General features: G+C 46.9%; 1 protein-coding gene across 1 annotated transcript in view; it reads right to left on the bottom strand.

The window, feature by feature from the left end:
• HEPACAM (hepatic and glial cell adhesion molecule) overlaps positions 1–25,433 on the bottom strand; it is an 84,315-nt gene that overhangs the window by 28,773 nt on the left and 30,109 nt on the right. Inside the window, exons 2-3 of the mRNA XM_026657987.1 lie at positions 21,935–22,276; positions 5,312–5,593 (exon numbers count right to left, since the gene is read on the bottom strand). Of these exons, the coding sequence (XP_026513772.1) occupies positions 5,312–5,593; positions 21,935–22,276 (624 nt within the window). The remainder of the gene's footprint in view (positions 1–5,311; positions 5,594–21,934; positions 22,277–25,433) is intronic.

Genomic DNA, 25,433 nt, shown 5'->3' with positions numbered 1-25,433 from the left:
CATCCATGGGACTGGCCTGAAAACCCATGGCAACGTATTCACGTTGACTTCGCTGGCCCACTTGAAGGAAGCATGTTCTTGGTAGTGGTAGATGCCCATTCTAAATGGCCAGAAGTCTCTATAATGCAGTCCACTACTGCAGAGAGTACTATCCAAAAACTACGAGGACTCTTTAGTCGTTTCAGTCTGCCAGAACAACTTGTGAGTGACAACGGACCACAGTTCATCTCTCAGGAGTTTCAAAAGTTTATGAAGGCAAATGGGATACACCACATCACTTCAGCACCATATCATCCATCCACCAGTTGATTAGCTGAAAGATTTGTGCAGACAATGAAACAAGCCTTGAAATTGGCAAGGGGACAATCATCCATTCAAAAGCGTCTGGACACCTTCTTACTATCCTACAGAAACACTCCTCATGCTACGACCAAGGCATCCCCGGCCTTTCTAATGATGGGACGACAGCTGCGCACTTGCTTTGATCTGCTGAAACCTTCTGAACCCCGACAAATTGTGCAACGTCAGCAGCAAGATCAAGTCATCAGGCGTGCACCCAGAGCAAAAGACGAAACCTTTAGCCCAGGACAGCCGGTTTTGGCTCGGAATTATACTTCTGGAGCTAAATGGGTCCCTGCCACTGTCATCACTCAAACGGGACCTGTTTCCTACACAGTCCGGACTGCAGAGGATCTCACCTGGCGGTGACATGTAGATCAGTTGCTGCCAGGTCATACCAGTCCTCAGGACACATCTTCAGTAGAGTTGCCTGACTTCACCACCTCCGGCGAGACACTGAATCGAGAGTCACCTGTTCCTGACTTTTCCCCTCCATTACTGCCAGCGGCAGAGATACCCCTCTGCCCGGCACAAGCTGATACCCCATCCTCACCCATTTGCCCTACGAACCCTGAGCCCAGTGTCAGGCCTGCGCCCAAGACACTTTTGGGTGCAACAACACCAGAAGTCCGCCATAATCCACCTAGAGACAGAAGGCCTCCTCGTCGGCTGGATCTTTAGCTAGGGTGAACCCACAGTTACGGGGCAAAATAATCCCCGGGGTTTAACCGGGAATGGAGGCAGTCTACCCTCCTTCTCTAGTTTAGTGTTTGTTTTATTTAGGGGACATTCTTATTAAGAGGGGAGGGATATGTTGTGTATTTGGTTGTCGTGGTAACAGAACCTTGTGTTGCTATGGCAACTGAGTTAGATTATTAGGGGATAGCCCAGCTAGCTTTGGCTGGCTGTTGGTTAGTTCTGAGTGTGGAAATAAATGGCTGCTACAAGGTTTACAGCTCTCTGTGTCTCCAGTGATTTCTTCCTAAAACTGTTACCCCCAAGGATATAACAGTTATAGCATCAACTGAAAGGCTCATCTGACCAGTGACGATCAGCATCCTCAACTGGACTTGAATGTGAATTGTGACCAGGCTAAAAATGGACTGTGAGTGGGCTTAGTGGATGGGGACTCAGGAGAGCTGGGTTCTGTTCAGGGCTCTGCCATTGATCTGCTGGGTGACTTTGGGCAAGTCGCTTTCCCTTCCCAATGCCCCACTCTTTGCTTCGTCTATTCAGACTGCAAGATCTTAGGGGCAGGGACTGGCTCTCAGTCTGTTTCTGGGCAGTGCCTGGCCCCGTGGGGGCCTGATCTTGATCAAGGCCTCTAGGTGCTAGTGTGATACAAATATTTACTAAGGAAAACCAGCATTGAGCATGAAGAGATTGAACTCATTCTCCTGACAAATGCAATCAATGACTGTAAGGACTGAGAAGGGTTTGCTGGGGGAGGTGAAGAGAACAAATTCTAGCCACGCATTAAATGAACAGTGTGTGTGTGTGTGTGTGTATTAGAATGTTATAAACAACTAGAACAAAGTCTGTTGACAGTTTAATTTTTAATTACCCTGACCCCGATTGGAATCGAGTAACATTCCTGGCCTGAAAGCCCTGATGACTATGGAAGATGTTCCACGTGCCAGAGGAGACTGGCCCCCTAAGGGACAGATAAGGGGAGCCAGACCCAAACCACCCTCTCTTCTGAGATTGCACCTGGCGGCTGGCCCCAAGAATCTGCCTAAGCATCCTGATTTCTTCAAAAGTAAGAGGTCCCCATCCCACTCACTGCTATAAAGTTAGCAAGGTTTCCTCAAGCCCTGGCTGTGAAGAGCAGCATTTCAATGACTAGGATACTTCTGCATGAGCATCAGACCCAGAAAATCCTGGCACCCTCACATCCACCTGCAAACATTCTGCATTGGTCCGGTATTAAACCCGATTTGTAACTGGAGCCTGTGATTACAAAAGTGGATTAGGCTCTGGCCCCACCCCCAGGCTAACACAAAGCACTGTTGGCTGGGCAGGACAGAACTGTGGCACTTTGTTACGGGGGTCCAGACAGCATGACACAGACAAGGGTGTCAGGGGGATGGAACTGTGCAGGCCCCTCCCCCGCAGAGAGGACCAGGCAGGAGCCCCCCTCTTTGAACGCTACGTTTCTCTGGCACAGGTACAATCGGGCTTTGTATCCCAGCTACAGGGACAGAAAAGAAAGGAATTGTGACAAGCAAAGAAAGGCATCTAATGTAGCTCTATTTACCCTGCAGCTCTGAGGACAAGTTCAGCACATCAGTGACTCTTCTTCACTTCAGAGAAGAGTTTAAAGGTTAAAGAGGACACAGTTTCCTGCCTTCTCACCCTCAGTCATTTCCAGCATGGAACCAACATTTAACTTTTTGGGACCAGCTGGGTTGTTAACAGGGCCGCCGAGAGCGGGTTCGGGCCCCGGTGAATATTTTTTTTTGGGCCCCCCCAGCAAGGGCGGACTAGCTAAACAGGGCCGATCAGAGGGGGGAAAGTAATTTCCCCCCCCACCTCGTCAGTCCTGGTTGTTAACATGCCAGGAGAGACCTTAGCAGCCTGGCTGATGTTTGGGTTTTGCATCACGGACTGCGGTGGGAATTGCATGCATTTTAATGCTCTGTTAACTTAGGGAGACGTTTGAGTTCAGTAGCAGTACAGTGAGGGTTGTGCCCAACAATGCAGCCTAGCCCTTGGTTGTGCCCCATCAGGGATACAACATCCCCCAGAAGACAGAGCCTGCAAGACGCCTGATAGACAGTGCAAACAAAGCCCCCGATGTGTGTGAGGCTCAGATACCGCAGTGATGGGCGCCGCAGAGACACCCACAGACACGGACCCGCCTCGTCAATGCCGGGTTTGGATGGTGGCGGCAGGCGAGGCAGGGCCACACACTGAATGTCTCTGTCCCTTTCCATGAGTCCCCAGCCCCCTGTTCTGCCCTGTCCCCAGCCTGGCCTTGTCCTATGCATTCAGTCTTCCCTGCAGCCCCGCGCCCCCCATGCTGCTGGGCATCGCAGGGGAGCAGCAAGCACAGGTCAGAGAGTCTCCCTGCTCTCAAGTCCTGTGACCGGTGCCACACTGACCCCCATTGACCTGGAGGAGCAATTGCAAGAAGACCCCTGCTCGGCCTCGCAGCCCTGGGCTGGAGCTCGCTCCCTGTGATGGAGTCTTCTGAGATTTCACTTCTTGTCTTACAGATGCCTGGTGAGCATGTGCAAACAGTGATTTTCAGATGCCAAATCTGGGTAGATGTATATGGGGGCAGCAAATGCCATTTCCCTGACCCCAAGGCTGCCGCCCTGCCAAAATCCAAGTCCCTGCTCCAAAGCACGGTGACACTCGGGCTTCTCAAAGAAATCGCGTGTAGGAATTTTTTGACATGGACTAAACAACCAGTGTTAACTACTGGGGAGTTTATAGGCTAACTTCAGCTGCAGAATGTATTATCCCAAGAGAAGATCACAGAACGTGTTTGTGAGCGTTAGTACGGAGACAGTATCATTCACGTCTCATGCACTGGGAGAGGGTAAGGATCTCTACAACACTTGTGCCTTGCGTTGGGGTTGCACAGAGGGAAGGGTGAAGTGGCCATTCAGTGGTACCTTGGCACCTCCTTTCTGCCACAGGAAGGCGCTGTGTGGAGGGCAGTGGCGAGGGTGGTCTGTGCTAAGACTAAGAAATGTACCACAGGATCTCTCCAGGCAGTCAGTGTGCAGGGGCTAGACTAGCCAAGTGGCCTCAGAAGGCTGCACTGCTCTAGCTGCAGATGGCAGGTGGATTTCACCTGCACTTCACTCACACAGAATTGGAGAGTGGCTATTTCAGATACAGTAAGAAAGCAAAAGCCTTCTAAAAGATCGGCCACCCCAGAGTGGGAACCTGGCCCCACAAACAGTGGGCTCTGCACATGCAGATAATTACGGCTTTTATGCAACCCTGAGAAAACACAAGTAGTTATGTATCAGAGGGGTAGCCGTGTTAGTCTGGCTCTGTAAAAAGCAACAAAGAGTCCTGTGGCACCTTATAGACTAACAGACCTATTGGAGCATAAGCTTTCATGGGTGAATACCTACAGTCATGCGTCTGATGAAGTGGGTATTCACCCACGAAAGCTTATGCTCCAATACGTCTGTTAGTCTATAAGGTGCCACAGGACAATTTGTTGCTTTTCACAAGTAGTTATATCATTTGGTGTTAAGGTGACCAGATAGCAAGTGGGAAAAATCAGGACGGGGGTGGAGGATAATAGGTGCCTATATAAGAAAAAGCTCCAAATATCGGGACTGTCCCTATAAAATCGGGACATCTGGTCACCCTATTTGGTATCAGCAAATACCAATTACTCAGTCACTTCCTGTAACAAATAACTAATCTTAGTAATACAGAGCAATCACCAGTAAAGGGCAAGGAATTTGTTTATTTGTTTTCAGTCATTAACAAATTACTATGTAAATGTTGCTTTCAGGTTCTAGATGAGGAGGCACAGAACCCCTAGCACCTCGCTGGGGCATTTGGGTCACTACCGACACAAAGACCAGCACACCTCTAATGAGTGACTTACCTCTCTCTCTGTAGCATTGGGCTCTCTATCAGCTCGCTGTGGGCCTTGAAGTCAATACTGACCCAAGAAGCAAAGAACCTCCCACTGAGCCACTGGCACCCTTCCTGCAGTGCAGAACTCCCTAGTGCGTCGCTGAAGGGCTGGCTCCATATCAGTGCCGAGTGAAGGGGGGCCCCTTTTACACCTATCAGCAGATTTCTACCACACGTCACAATTGTGCACTGCTTTCCACGGGCATTTCACTGGATTTAAACATGTCCTGCCTGAAACCACCATGTCGTGTTCCCCGTGTGTGCCAGGCTGGAGAGTTTCTGCAGCACGTGGAACGGACAATGTCACCACACAAACTGTATGCCTTCCCCCACATGTCCACGCCGTCAGAATACTTACTATACACCGTCAGCTTTATCGGGATGCTGCGCCCGCTACTAATGGGGTTTTCTACCAGACAGCTGTAAATGTCATCATCAGACATGAGGACTCTTGTGATGGTGAGCACCTTCTGATCGTGGGAGAGAAGCAGCCGTGAATCGTTGCTGAGGGGCTTGCCGTCCTTCATCCAGGTGTAGGTGGGCTTTGTGCCATTCTCGTGGGAGCAGTTCAGGGTGAAATACTCACTTAGCTCCAGCACGGTGGATGATGCAAGGACAACATGAGGCTTTGAAATTGGAACTAGAAGAAAAATAAAATAAAAATACTTCTAATTAACACTACGAAAGAGACGGCATCTCCCTGCAGTTTTACAGCCCCGCCCCTGCTCCAATATCTTTCCCCATCCCCGGCCTGAGGAGAAACTGGCGTAGCCAGTAGCAGAGTCCTGCTCACTCGTTGCACTTGGCCATTTTGGGGTTTTCTTTCAGACTCAGTGAGCGAACACTCTGACTTTGCTGTGAGCAGGGGTTTGTCACAGTGCCGGATGCTAGGGAGGCAGAATGTGGCAGCCCTGACCATAAAGCCAACCCCCCGACAATCAACTGGACTGCAACAAAGCCACGAAGGAGTCAGGGGATCTGACCATGGAGGAGCACTGAAGAAGAGGGATTCCCCATGTCCTCCAGGCTCAAATCACTGGGACTCAGCAAATTCTGACTGCAAAGCACTGCTGAGTTTTCCAGCAGTCCTCACATGTCATTATTTGTTTGCACCCAGAGACCACAAAGGAGATTGGGGCCATATCGTGCTGGGTGGTGCACAGACACATACTGGAAGAGACAGCTCCTGCACCAAAGAGTTTACCTTCTAAATAGACAAAGGGAGGGTCATTCTCTCCCCATTGTACAGACGAGACCTGAACCCAGAGAGATTAAGGGACTTGCCCAAGGTCATACCAGGAGTCTGTGACAGAGCTGGGACTGACCACAGAGCTCCGGGGTCCCAGCCCAGCACCTAAACTACAAGGATGTTCTTCCTCTCCATAGGGGTTAGCAGGCGTGTTTGTGAGTCTCTCATTTTTTGTTTTCTAAACCCTCTTCTCCATCGGATTCCGCCCTGAAGCTTACTGTTTGGCCACTGCCCTCTGTCCCCAGCTGCTGCCAGGATTCCATTCACTGTGCACCGGTGACAGCACAAGCCCCTTGACATGTTAATCAGCTGTCTGAAATCCCAGCTCCTCCTACTCAGGGAAAGGTTTCCCTTCCCACACTTGGTGCTGGGAGGCAGTGCAGGAGCGCCGCCAGCTTTTCTGCTGCCCTAGGCAGCGGAAGGTCCCGCCCTGAAATGCCGCCCCCCCACAGAGGCGGCGGAAGGTCCCGCCGCCGAAATACCGCCGCGGTTGCCCCCCCACCAAATTGTAGTGCTCTAGGCGACCGCCTAGGTCGCCTAATGGGTTGCGCCAGCCCTGAGGCAGTGACATTATGACATTAACCAAACACTGGTCTGCTGTGGCAGCCACTGGCCACATAGGCCCCATGCCACATGCCATGGCCCACCCTCCCGCAATCGCCCTGTCTGACAGGAGCTAAGGAAGCTCTCACTAGAGGAGGGCGCTGCCACTCCAGAGCGAGAGGGCTGTCCTACCCAAGTGGCTGCAGGTCACCTGGCTGTCTCTGTGCCAACTGGCTGGCCCGGGGTAGGAGGCGGCACCGGCTTAGGGGAGAGCACACCTGAGCAACAGGCCCAAATACAGCCTGAAGCCAGGGCAGGGAGTTGACTCAGGGAGCAAGCCGGGCACATGGCCGCAGCCAGGCTGGGAGAGGGGCCCCGCGGAGGCCTGCCCAGCACAGCCATGATGGGGCCAGACGCTTGGCAATGCAGCAGGGACCACGACTCATACTGCAAGGCCCTGAAGCAGGAGTTGCCTGGCTTGGGGCTAACAGGCCAGAGCTGGGATTGTTTGACTTCTAAATCAGGTTTGAGAGCGTCCCTCCGTAGCACAGGTTTTTACATTTAAAACTGACTACAAACCTGTGTGCAGGCAGTAATACAGGCAAGGACTGTGTCTTCCATTGTGTTTGTACAGCCCCTAGCACAGTAGGGTCTGGGCCCTGATTGGGACCTATGGGCACTACCACAATGCACAGATTAAATAACAATAGAGCTCCGCAAACTGAGTAATTGCACAGTTTCTCATTATTAAGTGCACGTCACTTGTTCTTAAATGTAGATCAACTCATATGGGGATCTTGCTAGCAGCTAGAGCTGATCAAAATGAATTTCCATTCTGCAGGAAACTCTGACATTTCAAAATTTGTTTTCATTCCAAATTGGACTGAAAAATGTTTTCAAAATTTCCGGCAAAACAGAATTTCTGCACATTTTCAGTTTCAGAAAAATTTAATTTCAGAATTGTGAAATTTTGTTTAGAATGTTATGTTTTGTTCGTGTTTATATTTTTATTATTTTTACATTATTTCATAACAGGTCAGTGGTAGTAGCGCATAATGATTTGTGTCAAAGTGACAAACTAGTCCATTCATTACAACACAAACAGGAGACACTTCAGTCGAGAAAAAAGATAAGATATTTCAATCTGTGCTAAGTGGTGCTATGGAAATGAGAAAAACCCATAAAATAAAATTGAAAACAAAAGTTTGAAATTCCCTGAAATTAAAAATTTTCAAAATGGAAAAAAAAAAAGAGATGTTTTCTGTGGGTTTTTTCAAAATTGATACATTTGACACGAAAAAATATTTGGCAAACCAGCATTACCAGCAACATGCCTATTAATTGTCACAGGTCAGAGCAACTGCACCTATATTTCCCCCTATAGGGTCCACCAAGCGCACCCACCCTCAGGCTTCCAGTTCCCCAGCCATCACGTCTCTTGGGCAGAGTCCTGTGTCTCTCTTCCTCCTGAGCGGCATATTTCCAGAGTGCAATGTCCCCTGCCTATATTGTGAGTTCCCCAGCAAGTCATGCTGTCTAAGTAGGCCTGCTTTGCCTTCTCCTAAAACAGTGTAATTTCCACGGTTAAGGTAACACATGGCTCTTTCTAAGCAAGCATAGTTATTCTTAAAGTGAAAGCATTATAGAGCAAACATGTACAAGAACCTACACATGTGCTAATAAACTTACCAGAGATCACCCCACAAGGGCTCAGGCAGGTAAACAGTCCTTCAAACCCCACACCGAGGTTTTTGTGTGGCTACAAACGCATAACTCCTTTTTCTTAGAACAAGAACACTCATGCAAAGCTTAGTGCCTCCTTTATACAGTCTGGGGTTCGATATGGGAATAGCTAATTCCTAGACAATGGGTTTCTCCTCAGGGTGTAGTTTCCAAAGGATGGTGTTTTGCAGAACCAGAGGAGTTACATTTGCGTATGCCTCCCCCTAGAGATTTCTTGGGGAACCCACTGAAATTTAAAAGTTCACCTTGTTTCTAATAGTCCTTTGAAGCTCCTAACACTTTTCAGCATTTTCATTAGTCAGGTCTCCTCCCTGGAGATGTCACACACAATCCCACAATAATATGTGAACATTTGGCATTTTCCATACAATGAACTCCTAAGATACTTCAATTTAAGTCAGTAAGGTTTGTCCAGGATATTGCAGGACATTGCTGTCATGCTAATTACTAGACTTCTCTTGGACTGGATATAGGAAACTAAACCTTCCTAGAGGCTCCTGTGAACACTAAACTGGGAGGAGTGGTAGATACGCTGGAGGGTACGGATAGGATACAGAGGGACCTAGACAAATTAGAGGATTGGGCCAAAAGAAACCTGATGAGGTTCAACAAGGACAAGTGCAGAGTCCTGCACTTAGGACGGAAGAATCCCATGCACTGCTACAGACTAGGGACCGAATGGCTAGGCAGCAGTTCTGCAGAAAAGGACCGAGGGGTTACAGTGGATAAGAAGCTGGATATGAGTCAACAGTGTGCCCTTGTTGCCAAGAAGGCTAACGGCATTTTGGGCTGTATAAATAGGAGCATTGCCAGCAGATTGAGGGACGTGATCATTCCCCTCTATTTGACATTGGTGAGGCCTCATCTGGAGTACTGTGTCCAGTTTTGGGCCCCACACTATAAGAAGGATGTGGAAAAATTGGAAAGAGTCCAGCAGAGGGCAACAAAAATGATTAGGGGGCTGGAGCACATGACTTATGAGGAGAGGCTGAGGGAACTGGGACTGTTTAGTCTGCAGAAGAGAAGATTGAGGGGGGATTTGATAGCTGCTTTCAACTACCTGAAATGGGGTTCCAAAGAGGATGGATCTAGACTGTTCTCAGTGGTAGCAGATGACAGAACAAGGAGCAATGGTCTCAAGTTGCAGTGGGGGAGGTTTAGGTTGGATATTAGGAAAAACTTTTTCACTAGGAGGGTGATGAAGCATTGGAATGGGTTCCCTAGGGAGGTGGTGGGATCTCCTTCCTTAGAGGTTTTTAAGGTCAGGCTTGACAAAGCCCTGGCTGGGATGATTTAGTTGGGGATTGGTCCTGCTTTGAGCAGGGGGTTAGACTAGATGACCTCCTGAGGTCCCTTCCAACCCTGATATTCTATGATTCTATGATCAGTACTGAGACTAGCGATAGCACTCTGTATACCAATTCGAAACCACCAGCTTTCCATAGTCTGATCAGGTGCGATCCTGGCCCCACTGCAGTCAATGGGAGTTCTGAGGTCATTGGGGCCAGGATTTCACCCAGATGACCCGATGGAGAACAATGAGATTCAGCAGGAAGCCTTGCACTTGGTAGTGTTTGCAGTGAGGTAATGTTGTTCTGACTCCTAGTTGCCTAGCCGTCACCATCTTCAAGAAGTAAGGTCATGCTTTTCGGTACTCTGGAGTTGCTAGGTCCTTTGTCTTTGGCATTTCTGAAGTAGTAAATAAACTAGAGATCTAAACAAATGTTGAATAATAGAGCTCCGCAGCCTGCAGGCAAACAGCGCATTTGAGCAGCGTTGCACAGAGCTTTCTGTGCATTTGTGATTTGTACAGGGCCAGGAACATCACCAAACAAACAATGAACAAGGGTTGCTAAGGATGCTTAGCAAATGAGAACGATGAATAATGAAAAGCACTTTGCATTTTTAGTGTAACACATGCTAAGGCAGGAAGCTTGTGATGCTGCAAAGCCAAACAGCTACTCCATAAGAACATATGAACAGCCATACTGGGTCATATCTAGCCCAGTCTCCTGTCTTCCGACAGTGGTCAATGCCAGGTGCCCCAGAGGGAATGAACAGAACAGGTAATCATCAAGTGATCTGTCACCCATTCCCAGCTTCTGGCAAATAGAAGCTAGGGACACCATCCCTGCCCATCCTGGCTAATAGCCACTGATGGACCTATCCTCCATGAACATATCTAGTTCTTTTTTTGAACCCTGTTATAGTCTTGGCCTTCACAACATCCTCTGGCAAAGAGTTCCACAGGTTGACTGTGCACTGTGTGAAGAAATACTTCCTTTTGTTTGTTTAAAACCTGTTGCTTATTAATTTCATTTGGTGACCCCTAGTTCTTGTGTTATGAGAAGGAGTAAATAACACCTCCTTATTTACTTTCTCCACACCAGTCATGATTTTATAGACCTCTATCATAACCCCCCTTAGTCATCTCTTTTCCAAGCTGAAAAGTCCCAGTCTTATTACTCTCTTCTCATATGGAAGCTGTTCCATACCCCTAATCATTTTTGTTGATGTTTTCTGAACCTTTTCCAATTCCAATATATCTTTTTTTAGATTCGGGTGACCACATCTGCACGCAGTATTCAAGATGTGGGCGTACCATGGATTTATATAGAGGCAATATGATATTTTCTGTCTTATTATCTGTCCCTTGCTTAATGATTCCCAAGATTCTTTTCGCTTTTTTGACTGCTGCTGCACATTGAGTGGATGTTTTCAGCAAACTATCCACAATGTCTCCAAGATCTCTTTCTTGAGTGGTAACAGCTAATTTAAACCCCATCATTTTATACGTAGAGTTGGGATTATGCTTTTCAGTGTGCATTACTTTGCATTTATCAACATTAAATTTCATCTGCACTTTTGTTGTCCAGTCACCCAGTTTTGAGAGATCCTTTTGTAGCTCTTTGCAGTCTGCCTGGGACTTAACTATCTTGAGTAGTTTTGTATCATCTTCAAATTTTGCCACCTCACTGTTTACCCCTTTTTCCAGATCATTTATGAATATGTTGAATAGGACTGGGCCCAGTACAGACCCCTAGGGGACACCACTATTTACCTTTCCTATTCTGAAAACTGACCATTTATTCCGGCCCTTTGTTTCCTATCTTTTAACCAGTTACCAATCCATGAGAGGACCTTCCCTCTTATCCCATGACATCTTACTTTGCTTAAGAGCTTTGGTCAGGGACCTTGTCAAAGGCTTTCTGAAAATCTAAGTACACTATATCCACATGCTTGTTGACCCCCTCAGAAAATTCTAATAGATTGGTGAGGCATGATTTCCCTTTACAAAAACCATGTTGACTCTTCCTCAACAGATTATGTTCATCTATGTGTCTGACAGCTGAATTTTGTTCTTTACTATAGTTTCAATCAGTTTGCCCGGTACTGAAGTCAGGCTTACCAGCTGTAATTGCCGGGGTCACCTCTGGACCCCTTTTAAAAAATTGGCATCACATTAGCTATCCTCCCGTCATTTGGTACAGAAGCTGATTTAAATGATAGGTTACCTACTACGGTTAGTAGTTCTGCAATTTCACATTTGAGTTCCTTCACAACTCTTGGATGAATACCATCTGGTCCTGGTGATTTATTACTGTTTAGTTTCTCAATTTGTTCCAAAACCTCCTCTAATGACAGCTCAATCTGGGACAGTTCCTCAGATTTGTCACCTAAAAAGAATGGCTCAGGTTTGGGAATCTCCCTCACATCCTCCGGCATGAAGACCGATGCAAAGAATTCATTTACTTTCTCCGCAATGCCCTTATCGTCCTTGAGTGCTCCTTTAGCATCTCGATCGTTCAGTGACTCCACTGGTTGTTTAGCAGGTTCCTGCTTCTGATGTACTTAAACTTTTTTTGCTATTACTTTTTGAGTCTTTGGCTAGCTGTTCTTCAAATTCATTTTTGGCCTTCCTAATTATATTTTTACACTTAATTTGCCAGAGTTTATGCGCCTTTCTATTTTCCTCACTAGGATTTAACTTCCACTTTTTAAAGGATGCCTTTTTGCCTCTCACTGCTTCTTTTACTTTGTTGTTCAGACATGGTGACTCTTTTTTGGTTCTCTTACTATGTTTTTTAATTTGGGGTATACATTTAAGTTGAGCCTCTATTATGGTGTCTTTAAATGTTTCCATGCAGCTTGCAGGGATTTTACTTTTGGTGCTGTACCTTTTAATGTCTCACGTGCTCATTTTTGTGTAGTTCCCCTTTCTGAAATTAAATGCTACCGTATTGGGCTGCTGTGGAGTTTTCCCCACCACAGGGATGTTTAATTATATTATATTATGGTGATTATTACCAAGCAGTCCTGTGCTCCATTTAGGACTATATCAAAAAATTGCCTCTCCTCTGGTGGGTTCCAGGACTAGCTGCTCCAAGAAGCAGTCATTTAAAGTGTCAAAAAAACTTTATCGCTGCATCTCATCCTGAGGTGACATGTACCCAGTCAATATGGGGATAGTTGAAATCCCCCATTATTATTGAGTTTTTTATTTTAATAGCCTCTCTAATCTCCCTGAGCATTTCGCAGTCACTATCACCATCCTGGTCAGGTGGTCGGTAACATATCCCTACTGCTATATTCTTATGATTACAGCATGGAATTACTATCCATAGAGATTCTATGGGACAGTTTGGTTCATTTAATATTTTTACTTCATTTGATTCTACACTTTCTTTCACATATAGTGCCACTCCCCCACCAGCACAACCTGTTCTGTCCTTCCGATATATTTTGTACTCTGGTATTACTGTGTCCCATTGATTATCCTCATTCCACCAGGTTTCTGTGATGCCTATTATATCAATATCCTCATTTAATATGAGACGTTCTAGTTCACACATCTTATTATTTAGACTTCTAGCATTTGTATATAAGCACTTTAAGAACTTGTCACATTTTAGCTGTCTGCCATTACATGATGTAATTGAATGAGACTCCACATCACTGATCACCAGCACACCAAGGCCAGTGCAGCAGGGACGGGTAACAGACTCCAGAACAAGGGCACCAACTGTAACATGCAGCTGACCCATGTGGGAGATCTTGAAAGAGACTTGTTAACTGTCTGCTCAGTCTGGTTTTGATGTTTCTTTCCCACCTTTTCTAAAATGTTGTGGCCCTGTAATTGCAGCCAGCAAAGTTGCACAGATCTAACGAGGAGGAATATGGCTCACAGATGAGGTTTCATCCGCTAAGGGTTGGGGAATAACACAAGAGGGCTTTATTCTTATGAAACTCAACTGGCTCCTGAGGAAACCAGAGCTGCTCCAACTGCAGTTTAACATTCCTAGCCATGTACACACAGACTGAATTTCTGGTGCCTCCTGCAACCCTATGGAGGTTGCTACAGATGAGTAAGACCTAGGAGGCCATCTTCTTCCTGCCCCTGTCAATGCAGGACTGTGTCCTACAGCCTGTCTCCAGTCTGGCATTAAATGAGCCCCGTGACAAGGTTCCCATCCCTTCTCCTGGCAGATGATTATACTGTCTAAAACCTCTGGTATCATGACACTTTCCTGATATCCAGTCTAACTTTTCCATTGCTTTCCTATCCCCTTCCTTAAGCTAGTAATATTTCCTGGGAGCACCATAAACAACAATTCCTCTCCCTTCTCATTGGTCTTGCTCTCCATCTGTGGTCAGCTACCATTTCCCTCTTAGCCATAGTCCAGCCAGGCTAGGCAGATTTGGATTTAAGTTGTCTTGCAGTCTTAGTCCATGCAAAGCTTAAATCATTTGCTGTTTTCAAGCCAAAGCCTCCTGTCTCTCTTCCTTTCTCCTCTCTGTAACCTTCTTTCTCCACTCCTCTGTGAAGGATTCTGTCTCTGTTCCTCTTCTCTCTCGAAAGCACTGGGTGAACCCCCTCTACAGTAGAGCCCTGCAGCTTGACCCAAACCCGATGTGACCCGGTACGAGTGTCGGGGCTGGGTTGGGTCTGGGTCAGGTCAGGTGGGAAAACAACCAGACCCTCTCCGGCTTGGCTCGGGTGGGCTCTCCTCCTCCTGCTGCCTATGGGGTTGGTGCAAGAGTGGCTGCGTGCCCCAGTCCTGCCAGCCACCAGCTTACTGCGCCCTATGTACGGCAGCCTGGAGCAAGTCACAGCACCTCTCCCTCTGCAGCACACACAGGGGGACAGCTGCAGATGGCAGGAGCAGGGCATGCACCGCTGGTGCACCAACCCAGGGCAAGAGGAGGAGAGCCACCCTCACGGGCAGGAGGTGGCGGTGCCAACTCAGATATGTTGGGTCAGGTTGGAAAATGACGCAACTCTCTTGGGTCTAGTCGGGTGGACTTGAGTCCAAGTCTGACCTAAAAGTTAGACTCAAGCAGACGTCTCAATACAGGCCTGGGACCCAGGACTGCCTCTGGACAGGGCAGTACGCAAGCACTGGCCACAAAGCTAGCAGCCAATGCACAGCTCAGAGAGATGGGACACCATGGGCCGGGAAATATCTCCAAACCGAAACCGCGCTGCTTTCCCCACATGAGCTGTGGGAAAACCTCCAGCTCTACTGAAGCCAAGCAATCTGTAACGCTCTCAGTACCGATAAGGAGCCACGCAGCATTTGCCCTTCACTCTGGGGGCAGCATTACTGACGTGCTATAAATACAAAGACAAAGGCTTGAGTAAGGATTGGGTGACATGGACTAAAAACTGGCGGAAGGCTCATAAACAAAAGGGGAATGAGAAATGATATGGCAACGCATTGAGCTGGGAGCAGGGAGCAGTGTTAGGCTCAGCCTTATCTAACAGCTTTGTTAACGGAGTAACAGCATGTTAATGGCCCAGAAAGGTGACACCAGATTAGGGGGAGTTGTGAGGACAAAGCAATTCAAGAAAGGCTAGAAACATGATATTCTAGTGGGGTGGGGGGGGGGAGGTCGGCCTTTCCATGTGGGGACAAGTAATCCCAAACACAGGTGTTCAGTTGAAGGCAATGACCTGGGAAGCGGTACTGGTGCAAGATGCTTGGGGTGACAGCAAACAGCAAACAAGAAGTGACATTTCAAAGGGACTTGGCAGCGTTTGGCCGGGCATCAAGTCACAGGGCAATGGTTCCTCTGGCGTGACTGCCCTTGGAGTACTGCATTCAGTTCTGGCCACCTTGGTACCAGAAAGACATTGACAAGCTAGAGGGAATCCAGGGATGATCAATATTGATGATCAGAGAGGCCTGGCAGGTGCGAGTGTGTTGGTGTCACTAGGCATAGCTACTAGGTAACTCAGGGGAGTGGAAGGCCAAAAGAGCCGATGAAGCTCTTCTGCTCTGGGTCTGTGAGCCACAGTGACTCCATCTTGTGAACTCTCACCTACTTCTGTGCTAACTGCTTACATGTTGAAGCACAAATGTAAGGGTCAGCTTTTCTAGCAGGCAGCTGCTGTAAACAGGCCTTGCAAGGTCAAAATATGATGAAGATTTCGGTAAATCTTATTTCATCATATAAAAGAAAAGGTTCTACCAATCCCAAAGGATTACCTCTCAGGTTAATGAATGTTTCAGATCGTACCCAAATACACACTACAGCCAATTCCTATTAACTAAACTAATATTTATTAAAAAACAAAAGAGCGAGAGTATGGTTAGAAGATCAACATACTGTGACAAAGTTCCTCCTCTATCTTGGTGGGTCCTGCGCTTATTGGCGGATTTTCTTGCCTCAGAGATTCACCATGTGGGTTGGGGAACAGCCCAGAGACCTTCCCCTCTGGAAGAACCCACAGTCCAGGTCAATTGGGAGGTTTGGGGGGAACCCGGGCCCGCCCTCTATTCCGGGTTCAAGCCCAGGGCCCTGTGGACTGCAGCTGTCTATAGTGCCTCCTGTAACAGCTGCATGACAGCTACAACTCCCTGGGCTACTTCCCCATGGCCTCCTCCAAACACCTTCCTTAGTCTCACCACAGGACCTTCCTCCTGGTGTCTGATAATGCTTGTGCTCCTCAGTCCTCCAGCAGCACACCCTCTCACTCTCAGCTCCTTGCGCCTCTTGCTCCCAGCTCCTCACACTCCCACCACAAACTGAAGTGAGCTCCTTTTAAAACCCAGGTGCCCTGATTAGCCTGCCTTAATTGATTCTAGCAGCTTCTTCTTAATTGGCTCCAGGTGTCCTAATTAGCCTGCCTGCCTTAACTGGTTCTAGCAGGTTCCTGATTACTCTAGTGCAGCCCCTGCTCTGGTCACTCAGGGAACAGAAAACTACTCATCCAGTGACCAGTATATTTGCCCTCTACCAGACTCCTGTACCTCACTGGTCTGGGTCTGTCACAGTACATACAGACATGAGTTCAATTCATTTAGGTGCAGATTCATAGCAGAGACAACGAGGAGTTCGGTGGCAGTTTAAAGACTAACAGATTTATTTGGGCATAAGCTTTCATGGGTAAAAAACCCACTTCTTCAGATGCATGGAGTGAAAATTACAGATATAGGCATAAATATACTGACACATGAAGAGAAAGGAGTTACCTTACAAGTGGAGAACCAGTGTTAACATGGCCAATTCAGTCAGGGTGGACATGGTCCACTCCCAATAATTGATAGGGAGGTGTCAATACCAAGAGAGGGAAAATTGCTTTCAGAGTGAGCCAGCCACTCCCAGGCCCTATTCAAGCCCAAATTAATGGTGTTAAATTTGCAAGTGAATTATAGCTCTGCAGATTCTCTTTGAAGTCTGTTTTTGAAGTTTTTTTGTTGAAGGATGGCTACTTTTAAATCTGTTATTGAATGTCCAGGGAGATTGAAGTGTTCTCCTACTGGCTTTTGTATGTTACCATTCCTGATGTCTGATTAGTGTCCATTTATTCTTTTACATAGAGACTGACCGGTTTCGCCAATGGACATGGCAGAGGGGCATTGCTGACACATTATGGCATATATCACATTGGTAGATGCGCAGGTGAATGAGCCCCTGATGGTGTGGCTCATGTGGTTGGGTCCTCTGATGGTGTCGCTAGAGTAGACATGGGGACAGAGTAGACAACAGGGTTTGTTACAGGGATTGGACATAAAGCTGGTGGATATTCTAATACTTAGATTCACCAAGCCAGCATAAAACAGCTTATTTATTATCATACTGGTTACTCAGAAGTCCAAACACAGTTCCCTTGTTGTTTTTGTGGATACAGACTAACACGGCTCCCCTCTGATACATAGCAGAGATGGTGAGCTTTGTACTTGCAAAGAGCTCTTTCAGAAATAGTTCATAGGTTATAGTCCAATGTCCAAATATCACATTCAGGCCGTACCAGCATAACTGGGACCTCAGTCTTGCGACTCAAACTTCCCCTGATGATGAAGCCTAAGCAGATCTGAGATGACAGAATCAGGACCCAAGGATCTTTTATACAATTTCATGTCTTTTGACAAGTTGGGAGTTCAAAAGCTAATTAGGATGACTTTGAAGGAGGTCCATCACCAGTACTTAGCTATACGAATTAACATAAGGCCGTTTGTTTGTTCCTCCACCATTCACAGTACATTTCAAAGGCAGATGAATACCGAGATATCCCATGTTTACACTTCATTTAAATGATAGGATGTTCTTTTGACCTCTGAATTATCAGAATTCAGCATAGACAGAGATTGTTGATTACATCATTGACTCTACTCATACAGATGTAAATACACAAACATTATCCCTCCAATGTCTTTTGAGGGTTATTTATTTTGCAGGATGGTTAACCCTTTCTAGCCATGCATCACACCTTCACAGTGGATAGACTGGAAGAGTATTTCGCCAGATTTCAATTTGCTACAAAACTCTACTAGGAAACTGAAGATATACAGGTATGCTCTTTAACTTATGGTATGGGGAAGTAGACTGAGTATATCTTTAAAATTTTCACTTTACTGAAGACAGTCACAAAGATGAATATGAAAAGGTTTTGGCTATGTTTGATGTATACTTTATACAGCATGTTTTCACCAGAGAATTCAAAAACCAGGAGAAAATGTTGAATGTTTGATAAGAGCTCCATATGCATTGGCTGAAAACTGGGATTTTGGAACTGCAAATATGAAAATATCAGAGACAGGCTGGATATTTTTAATGGATAAAAATATTTCACAGCAGCTACAATTAAAAACAGACGTAAACCTACACACAGCTATTCAAATAGCAAAGCAGTCTGAGCTAGTGAGATAGCAAAACCAAGAGCAACTTGCCAAACTTGAAAAACAAGTAACTTGCTTAGAAGCTGACAACAGTACCAGCAAGAGTGCTAAAAGTCATTACCATAAGACCCCTCCCTGGGGCAAGGAGAAATCATTCCCAGGCTGAGAGGGATGAATTCCAGTCAGACATCAAAGCCTTGAAGCCTAAATGCACAATATGTTGAAAAAAATCATATACCAAGAGATGATGCACATCCACTCAAAGGCACAAGATGTGATAAATGCACAAAGTATGGACATTTTGCAGTTGTTTGCTGAACCAAAGCAATCAGGGAATTGACTTACTTATATTACAGACAATCAAGAGCCATTGTTTCTGGGATCTATCACATGTGATGAGACAGTCTGCCTGGAGAGTGAAACTGAATATTCATGGAAAGACTATTGACTTTAAAATAGACCCAGGAGCATAGAAGGGACTTAACATAACCTTCAACACCTCCAGAGCTGAAGTCACCTGACACAGCTCTGACTAACCCTGGAGTTATTCTGAATCACACGGGCCAGTTCACCACAGAAGCAATTTAAAAAAACAAAAGCTTTGCATTCAGAGTGCATGTGATCAAAAGATCAAAGACCAACAACCTTCTCAGATGCAGCGTGGCAGCTGCGATGGGTCTAGTGAGAAAGGTGGAAGAACTCAGAGAATTTGGTGAAATTGGACTTTTGAAAGGAGATTCAGAACAAATAAACTTAAGAACAATGCTGAACTATACAATGCACAAACAACTCTACCAGACAGAGACTAGCTGCAAATTTATACAAATCCAGAGGCCATAATTTCCTGTTTTTCCAGGTATGTAGAAATAATGTACTCAAAAGACATAACACGTCACAGTGTTCTCAAGAAACTGAAGTGCACTTTTGGTAATTTCAGTATTCCAGAACATTTAGTAACGGACAACGGACCATAATTCATTGCAGCAGAATTTAAGTCATTCAGAAGGAAATATTATTTTGATTGTATTACTAGCAGCCCACATTACTCAAAAGCAAATGGAGACGCTTACAGAAGTGTACAAAAAGCCAAGAAAATCCTACAGCAGGAAGACCCATTTCTTGCTCTTTTGAGTTACAGATTCACACCAATAGCGGCTACTGGATATAGTCCAGCACATCGGAAGACAACTCAGAACTACTGTTCCAACTCTGGAAAAGAATCTGTTTCCAAAATGGCCAGACATGAAGAGTAGCCAAATTGGATGAAAAGCAAAAAGAGCTTACAAACACTTTTGCAACAGAGGATAGTCAGAGAACTGTTGGGTCTAGAACCTGGTGAACTGGATGGAGAAAAAGGATGGACAACTTCTGCTGTCATGAAGAAAAATAATTCGGTGTCCAGATCATATGTGAGCAAGACCAACAGTGGAGAGTTGGAGAGTTCAGCAAAAACCATCGACATCTACAGTTTGTTCCTTAGAAAGAGCAATCAACAGAGCAAATTCTACAGATGGTGGATGCAGAACAAGGAAAAGACTCAAGTATTCCAAACCAACCACAGCCAGTCATTAACTAGTAGACCACCAGACGACCAAGTTGTTATGCATTCAGGGCATATAATTAGAAAACCAGTACAGTTCAGCAACACTTAGGGTACGTCTACACTTACCGGAGGGTCCGACGGCAGGCAATTGATGTTCTGGGATCGATTTATCGCATCTGGTTTAGACGCGATAAATCGATCCCGGAAGCGCTCGCCGTCGACGCCGGTACTCCAGCTTGGCGAGAGGAGTACGCGGCATCGACGGGGGAGCCTTCCTGCCGCATCTGGACCCGCGGTAAGTTCGGACTAAGGTACTTCGAATTCAGCTACGTTATTAACGTAGCTGAATTTGCGTACCTTAGTCCGAAGTGGGGGGGTAGTGTGGACCAGGCCTTAGACTGATCTGTACTGAACTTCAAAGATAGCTTGATAGTGTAAATATTGTAAATTGTAGGAATGTAGAACTTAAGGGGGAGATGCAATAGAATACTAAACTGTATCAGAGAAACAAGGTGGGTGAAGTAATATCTTTTACTGGACCAACTTCTATTGGTGAAAGAGAAACTTTTGAGCTTATACAGAGCTCTTCTTCAGGTCCGGGAAAGGTATTCAGAGGGTCACAGCTAAATGCAAGGTGGAACAGATTGTTTAGCATAAGGAGTTAACAGGTTGTAAGAAACTGTTGAAGGTGAAGTGGGCAGTCGAAGGACAAAGGAGAGTTAGTGAGTCAGTAAGGGAAGGGCCTGGCTTTTTGTTATGTGTGTATAAACCCAAGCATAATGGGGCCCCGACCCCTTGATGGAGCCCCAAGGTGTTAATGCAAAGCATGTAATAAATAACAACAGTCCAGGATGGTGAGGGATGGACCTTTACAGGGGTCCCCTACCAGCTCTTTTAATGTGTCTCAAATTTGAGGTGCAACAATCCTTGCTAATCCAACTCTGTGCTCCACACACAGCTCTGCCAGTGACCCTGTTATCCAGTCCCTGGGGCCCCACTGCACAGCTCTTACCAACGTATCCACACACCTCACTCCTGGCCTGCAGCACCCCATGCTGTTCCAATGAAGGGTCCCCCCCTGCCAGCCTACAGGATTAGAGAGCTGGTTTTCTCAAATGTTCTAGTTTGCAGAAGTTTGGGAAGTTACCTCCAGTGTCGGGACGGGTGACAAACACTTGGAATGATGTGCAGGCGGTTTGCTGAAACAGTCTCACATTTTCCTGCCCTCCTCCTTCCCTGTGACTGAAGATTTTCTGGTACCTAAGGCCCGCTCCTTCGTTTGGACTGAGTCTGCATGGTCAATTGGGAAAGTGGATCATCCATATTCTATTTGGAAACCACACGCCTGGGGATAAACTCTGAATTCCCAAGACTGATGCAAAAACCAAGCAGGAAATGTTTGGGCCCCTCCACTAACCCTAACTACAGCTTTTCATTGAGAAGGTCGGAGCCCTTACAAATGTCCTTAATAGTTAACCAATCTGGCAAGAGAAATGCAGATGAGATGGGCTTGTGCTGTAAAATGGATACTTGGAACGTGACCCTGCTTATAAAAGTCGAAGGACTCGGAACTGCTGTGGTTCCAAGAACTTTTACTGAGGTTCCTTCTGCATTTAGCATGGAGCAAAATCCCCCTGGCAGCACTCTGCTGGGCTACAGAGAGCTGGCCTGGATCAGTCCTTTAACTTCTCTGTAATAAAGAGAACAAAGGGACTCCAGGGAGGATTTTACTGAAGAAAGGAGCTGAGCTCGTTTTCTTGGGAAGTTCTGTCCACTTACTGTCCACGGTAAGGTTAATGTTCTTCTCCCCGGTAAAGGTGTCATCTGTGATGGAGATCTCCACCTCATAGGTGCCCTCGTCTGACAGCTGCAGGTGACTGATCAGCAGGGAGCCATTCTCAAGTATTTTAATACGGTCCTTGTAATCGGGGCGCAGGTTGCCAATGATCTCGGTGCCGATGGACTGTACCACTGTGGTAGGCTTGTCTCGCTTCAGCTGCCATTTGACCACAGGTTTATCGCTGCTGGTGCTGGTGTACCTCACCGAGAGCAGGGCAGGTTTGCCAACTGTGCCATGGATGAGGAGAACTGGGCTGCTGATATTGACGCCTTCCAGTAGACCTAGAGGGAAGAGACAGCAGGGCTGGTTAAGGCAAGACTAAGACTCGTGTTATCGCTGTGGGAGTGACAGTCTAATACCTGTGTTCAGCTTCTGAAGCTGCCCAGATGTTTCCAGAAGCCTTGTCAGGCTCAGTCTTAGCTGGCTGCTTATGCAGTTAATGAAAGTACTGGGCCTTCTCTCCTGAGAGAGTTTATTACACGTTAGGCAGGAGCCAACGGCAACCCCATTGATGTCAGCGGGGCTGCGCCGGCTAAGTGAGAACAGAACTGTGCCCTTCTCAAGCAATACCTATTTCCAAGCATGCTGCTGCTGATCCTTGCAGCTCAGGCTGCGTGGCCCTTACCTCCTTACTGTGGTTTTAAATGGTGAGACAGCAAGACTGAGCATTTACACAGCACCTTCCCCCCCATCAACTTTTAGGCATTTTACAAGGAAGAGGAAATCTCGTTCTCTCCATTTGACAGGATATTGAAAAGCAGAGAGGTGAAGTTCTTGCCTCAGACACAACAAAACAGTGAAGCACTCCTGACTCCAGTTCCCTTCTCTAGCCACTAGTGCACACTGCCTCCAGTGGACTGTGGACAGAAAACTGAGCCACACGAAGCGGGACAGACTTCCCCAAGGAGCAAGTCTGAATTAATTTTTTTAATCAAGGTGTTCTCTGTCAGGGCTACATAAAATATTTACTGCTAAGAACCCAGGCCTAGACATCCAGGAACCGTCAGAGAACCTGCTGCCAGTGGTCATGGATACAAAGGCTGGGATACACTACATGGAGGTAGGGTGGTAGAGGGCCTACCCCAATGGGTATAGCTAGCAACTGGAATTTTCTACACACACTAACGAAGCCATTATCCCCACCATTCACGGTGCTCTACCATTTCAGACACTGCGCACACACAGCAGCTCCAGCGAGTCAGAGACACCTGGCAGTGTGCTAATAAAAGGCCTGATGGAGATCAAACCTTCATCTTGCCCACCGCCTTTAATAGCATGGGGCAGGTGCGTGCTTTGTCACATATAACTGGACCTCTCTTCTGATCCTACAATGCTGTGCAATGTCTTGGTGCACTGGTGAGCAGTCACAGCCATAGTCCACCCCAGAGGTGTCTGCCTTTCAATGGTGGGGAGTGAAATGATTTGTTATAGCTGTCATGGTGGCAGCATCCTTTACAGTTAAGACCGCAAAAGGGTGTGCATTAACATAAATTGCAAGCATGATGTACATGGCTAGGCCACTTAGCAGACATTTGCACAGACCTCACAGTGATGAGTGCAATCTCAATGCCTTTCATACAAATAAAGAAGGAGCTAAGCTAGAACTGGGCCCAACCTTTTTTACCTTGAACAAACCAAGGAAATTAAATTAAAAAATGAAGACACTGTTAAGATTAAACACAGTTAAGCTCGAGGTAAATGAAAGTTAGGGCTGAACACGTAACCGTAAGTCCTGGGGTCAGGGAGGTGCCTATTGCTGTCCTCATGAAAACCCACCTAGATTTGGTTAAGTTATAAGCATCTAGAAAATGCTGTGTGAACATGCTTAGTAGAGCCTGGTTAGAGGCTTGCTGATAAACTCTCTGAACAGTCCATCTGCACTGAGCATGCTCAAGTTCCATAGAGTTTCCTACAAGCCAGTGGTACTGAGCATGCTCCTCGCCTTTGCTCAGGGTATGTCTACACTTCAGTCACTGGGCCAAAATCTGCACTCCAAGCATGCAGACACCTGCTTCCGACTGCACTTACAGCTGCGTGTGTGTGGAGCGAGAGGGAACCTGCAGAGGCTGGAGGTGGAAACGCTCTGCTAAGTACTCCAGTCCATCTATCTCATGGTCAGTGCAGGCTCGTTCCCTACAGAGCGCGAGCTAGCGCTGTGCTCGCTCCACCCAGAGTCCATCGTGAGCATGCAGCATGTGGCACTAAAACATCGACAACTGCCACGTGGCAATAGTTGACTTTATTGCAGAATTTCCTACCCTGCAACTAGGAAATACCACCTTAAGCTGATCTACTAAAGATTAAAGATTGTGAAGTACTTTGAGATCTACTGATGAAAAGCATTAGATAAGAGCTAGGCATTATTAATTATTTTATTACTACCGCAGCCAAGCAGTAAATGCAGATTATTCTTTTAAATGGTGCCCACTTTGTTCAGAAAATATTTTCCTTATTGTTTTAAAACGCTCATTTCTACTAATGGGTTACCAGATTACATAGCCAGCCACAAACCCCCACAGCAGCTAGGACAAAATCCACTGTCAAATGAGAACAAATGAGCCAAACATGAATTAGCCGAGTAAGAAAAGCGAGATCGGACCTAAAGAACACAGTTCAAACAGAAACACCTCAGCCTTGGCTGATCCACTGTTACCCACCAAAACATTGGAAACTGTGTGTATAATTCTTGCACTGCTGCTCTTAAATGCACATTTAGAACACTGTCTCTGAGCATCACACCCTCGATTGGCATGTTTGAGGCAGGGCTGATGGGTGAGGTCAGCCTCACAGACACTGTTATGGGGAAGTCTCCAAATCATCTTCCCCACCTTTGGCAAAGCAAACCAGCCCCAGGCTTTGGCAGGAGGCACAGCCTGCCTGACCTTTCAGTCCCTCGGCACCCACGGCACAATGTCAGCAATGTGAAGGGCTGCTACAGTACCAAGTTAATTACCTACAGCTGTGTGTCTGGAGTGGGGTGATGTATGAGTTCATCACCATCAGGGCCGGCTCTAGGCACCAGCGCTCCAAGCATGTGCTTGGGGCGGCACTTTCCAAGGGGCGGCACTCCGGCTCCTTTCCTTTTTTTCCCCTTGGGGCGCAAAAAGCCAGGAGCCAGCCCTGAGCGGAGGTGAGCTGCAGGGCCGCCCAGAGGGGGGGGGCAAGTGGGGCAATTTGCCCCAAGCCCCACAGGGGCCCCCATGAGAATATAGTATTCTATAGTATTGCAACTTTTTTTTATGGAAAGGTCCCCCGAAATTGCGTTGCCCCAGGCCCCCTGAATCCTCTGGGCGGCCCTGGTGAGCTGCGGCGGTGGGGGGCATGGGGAGGGCCACAGGAAGTAGCCCTGGGGAGAGGGGCAGAGGAACCACTCCCGCCCAGCTCACATCCACTCCACTGCCGCCTGCTCCCCCGAGCGTGCCGCCACTCTGCTTCTCC

The sequence above is a fragment of the Terrapene carolina genome, unplaced genomic scaffold, assembly GCF_002925995.2.
Source record: "Terrapene carolina triunguis isolate 2854851 unplaced genomic scaffold, T_m_triunguis-2.0 Scaffold374, whole genome shotgun sequence".
In the NCBI taxonomy this organism is placed as follows: domain Eukaryota; kingdom Metazoa; phylum Chordata; order Testudines; family Emydidae; genus Terrapene; species Terrapene triunguis.
This window is presented reverse-complemented; position numbering and strand designations above follow the sequence as displayed.